The following is a 3,327-nucleotide window of genomic DNA, read 5'->3' as shown; positions in this document are numbered from 1 at the left end:
TAGCGACCCCTCCTTGGGTTTCCGAGGCAGTATCACTACGGAAGTAGGATTGCCCAACCTTCCTTCCAAGGAGTGGCTGGTGGATTTGAACCGCCAACCTTCTGGTTAGCAGTCAAATGCCTTAGGCACTATGCTACAGACAATGATTTTATAGTAAGTTCCACATGAAACTTTGAAAGATACGGCACATTTTGTTGCATAGACTGCCTCCTTTGTGTTGGTAGTAATTGGAGTATGCTTTGCTTGTGGATTAATTTGTGGTTAATTGACAAACTGGATAAAAGAAGTAAAATTCTTACTTTTCTTCCAGCTACAGTGGACAACCAGGAGTAACTCATGTATGCTTCATGGTGACGCATAGGCAGGTGTAGATAGATCAGGGCCGCAGGTAATTCCAAATAGTGGATCAGCCAACATTTATGTAAGAATACATTACAGGATTACAGAGTACTTTTTTAGGGGTGGAGGAGGTGATTATGTTTTCCTCATTAACATTAAAACACTCCTTGTTTTCAGCATGGGGTTCTCCCTGGAGGGAGCTGGCAGTAGTGAATGCTACTATCAGGGAAAAGCCCAGTTGCAGTAGATCCAAAATGTGGATATAAGTGTTAAGGACTCATAACTAGGAGGCTGGTACCAAGGCTAAAGGTTTGAAGAGTGAAAAGAAGGAAAGAAAAATTCCTTTATATTTTTTGTTCCAAATAATAGTCTTTCCTCATTTGTGATTATTCCACCCTTGATCTTTCAATCCTGGTCTCAGCTTTCTTTCTCCCATCTTTTTTTTCCTTTCCAGTTTCTTTGGATCAGATGTTTGAATAGTAAAGTGTGTGGGTATGTGAGTAGGTACCCTTGTGTTTTGTTCACTAAAGCACTGTGACACTTAGTGATGAGAGTAATGCTTTTGGTTTTAAAGCTTGCAGTCCTGGCAGCCTGCTCTTGTCATGGGCCTGGAGGGAGCCCCTGTTCCTGTGCCAAAATGGCGGCATCCACTCGCCAACTGCTCCTTCAGCTCAAGCAAGAGGTATTGTATTGTCAAATCGGCAAAAACTTTGGTTTTGTTTCTCTATTGATAGTAGAATAAGTGGGAGTATCTGCAATAATTAACTTTATTTTTGTAATCATTGTCTATGGAATTAAATGTAGCTTTATATGATAGAATTAACTTGTAAATTAGATTTTGTTTACATAGTTCCAAAATACAAATAGTACTTGGCATAATATCTAAAGCTATGTACAGTTGCTTACCTAAGATTTATTTAATATTTTTAAATTCATAATTCTTATATCTGTACATGGCCCTAAAATTACTATGTAATAGAAGAAAAAGGCACATTCATGCTTCTTAATATCACTAGGGTAAGCAACATTGATTAATGGAAACATAAACTTAATCAGGAAGGCAGCTAAGTATAGGGGAAATAACTTCATGCTAGACAAACCTGAGTTTGAATTGTAGCTCCATCGTTTCCTAGCTGTATGACTTTGGACAGGTCAAGTCTTAGTTTTATTTTATTATTTATTTATTTTGGCATCCCTGGGTGGGCTCGAACCACTCAAGTCTTAGTTTGAAAAGGAGGGAATGACTACCTTGGAAGGATGTTACAGGAAATAGGGAAAATATTCATAGAATATTTAGCACAGTGCCATGTGTATGTCAAGCATTTATTCAAGTGGTAGCTGCAATGATAATTAGGCTTGAATTACAAATACAGTGCATGGACTGTAATTCTAAAACCATTTACCTTTATTGAACATAGGAAATTTGAATTAAAGTCTTCAGAGAATATAGAAGGAGCTCTGGTGGTATAGTGCCTAAGGCATTTGACTGCTAACCAGAACGCTGGCAGTTCAAACCCACCAGCCACTCCTCGGAAGGAATGTTGGGTGATCTAGTTCCATAGTGATACTGCCTTGGAAACCAAAGGAGGGGTTGCTATGAGTCGGATGTAACTCAAAGGCAGTGAGTTTGTTTTTTTTTTTTTTTTTTTGGTTTGAGTATATGGAAAGCTAACAGCTAAACAGCAGTTCACTGAGGGGAAAAAATGGTTTTAAGCATAAGGTGACATAGATCAGAGTCAGAGTCTGCAATGGTAGGTATTCAGAGGAGGTATTCAAGTTATTTTCAGTGGTATTGTCTGGAATGGCACAGAATGGAACTGAAATAGCCTTTGCCATACTTCTTCTTTCTCACTGGGCCTTTCTCCTGGGATTTAGGCAGGACACACATAAGGCCAGTCTTCCATAGTGAGGGCCAAGATTTGGGTTAGCAGAGAGTTGACAGGCACTGCAAAAGGAACTCCTGGTGATCTAATTCAGAGGGACAGCTACCGCTGCAGAGAAATGGTGAGTGCTAATTGGTCTAGTAGATGAGATGGATCTAAGGTAGGCAGTAGACCTATGCTAGACATGGAGCGTGACTGGAAGCAGGGAGACTGCTAGTCTGATTCAGCATTCAGGTAAGAATGATTCTGCTTTTGCCTCTAATACCTCCCAAACTTTCTTTCAAAAACAGTTGGAACTTTTGCAGAAGAGTAAAGAAGAAGCTTATATAATGGCAGATGCATTCAGAATTGCATTTGAGCAACAATTAATGAGGAAAAATGACCAGGCAATAAGACTGACACAATTGGATAAAATGTGTAAAAAAGCAACAAAACAGATAAATTGGAAACTTCTTAAAGAGGATGGTAACTATGAATTTAAATTACAGTAATCAAGTGTACTTTTAGTTGTTTTTGGTTATTATAATCAACACTAATTATATTGATTTAATTGGCATGGTTACACCTATATGAGATAATATAGTTAAAACTACTCACATATAGTTGTGACTTATATAAAAATTTAGCAACTGTAGAGAAAATGGGGACACTGAGTGTTACAGATGCTGATGAGCTATTGGGATCAACAAAACCATAAAGTAACAGGAGAATCTCTTTTTCAGTATTCTATTTCATTTAAACAAAATCAGTTTTGTTATTGTTGTTAGTGCCATTGAGTCAGTTCCAGCTCAGGGCAACCTCATGTGTGCAGAGTAGAACTGCTCTGTAGCGTTTTCAAGGTTGTGACCTTCTAGAAGTAGATGGCCGGGCCTGTCTTCCAAGGCACTTCTGAGTGGCTTAGAACTTTTCACCTTTTGGTTAGTAGTTGAATATTTAACCATTTGCACTATGCAGGGACTCCATTAAGACTAGGTTTAGTGTTTGAAAAATAAAGAGAATCACAAAGAAAAAAAAGACCAGGTTTAGTGGGCAGAATTTTTTTTTTTTTTTTTTTTTTTTTTTAATGACCTGTGCATAATATGCTGCAAATGCAATGCAACAATGA

At 38.1% G+C, this 3,327-nt stretch overlaps 1 protein-coding gene across 1 annotated transcript in view; it reads left to right on the top strand.

The window, feature by feature from the left end:
* CCDC125 (coiled-coil domain containing 125) overlaps window positions 1–3,327 on the top strand; it is a gene marked incomplete at its 5' end in the record, with an annotated part of 24,011 nt that overhangs the window by 6,486 nt on the left and 14,198 nt on the right. The window contains 2 exons of the mRNA XM_007949188.1: window positions 914–1,021; window positions 2,513–2,687. Of these exons, the coding sequence (XP_007947379.1) occupies window positions 914–1,021; window positions 2,513–2,687 (283 nt within the window). The remainder of the gene's footprint in view (window positions 1–913; window positions 1,022–2,512; window positions 2,688–3,327) is intronic.

Source organism: Orycteropus afer, unplaced genomic scaffold, assembly GCF_000298275.1.
Source record: "Orycteropus afer afer isolate SDZICR_OR568_19922 unplaced genomic scaffold, OryAfe1.0 scaffold00242, whole genome shotgun sequence".
NCBI lineage: Eukaryota > Metazoa > Chordata > Mammalia > Tubulidentata > Orycteropodidae > Orycteropus > Orycteropus afer.
Note: the sequence above shows the minus strand (reverse complement) of the source record. Positions and strands in the feature narration are given on the sequence as shown.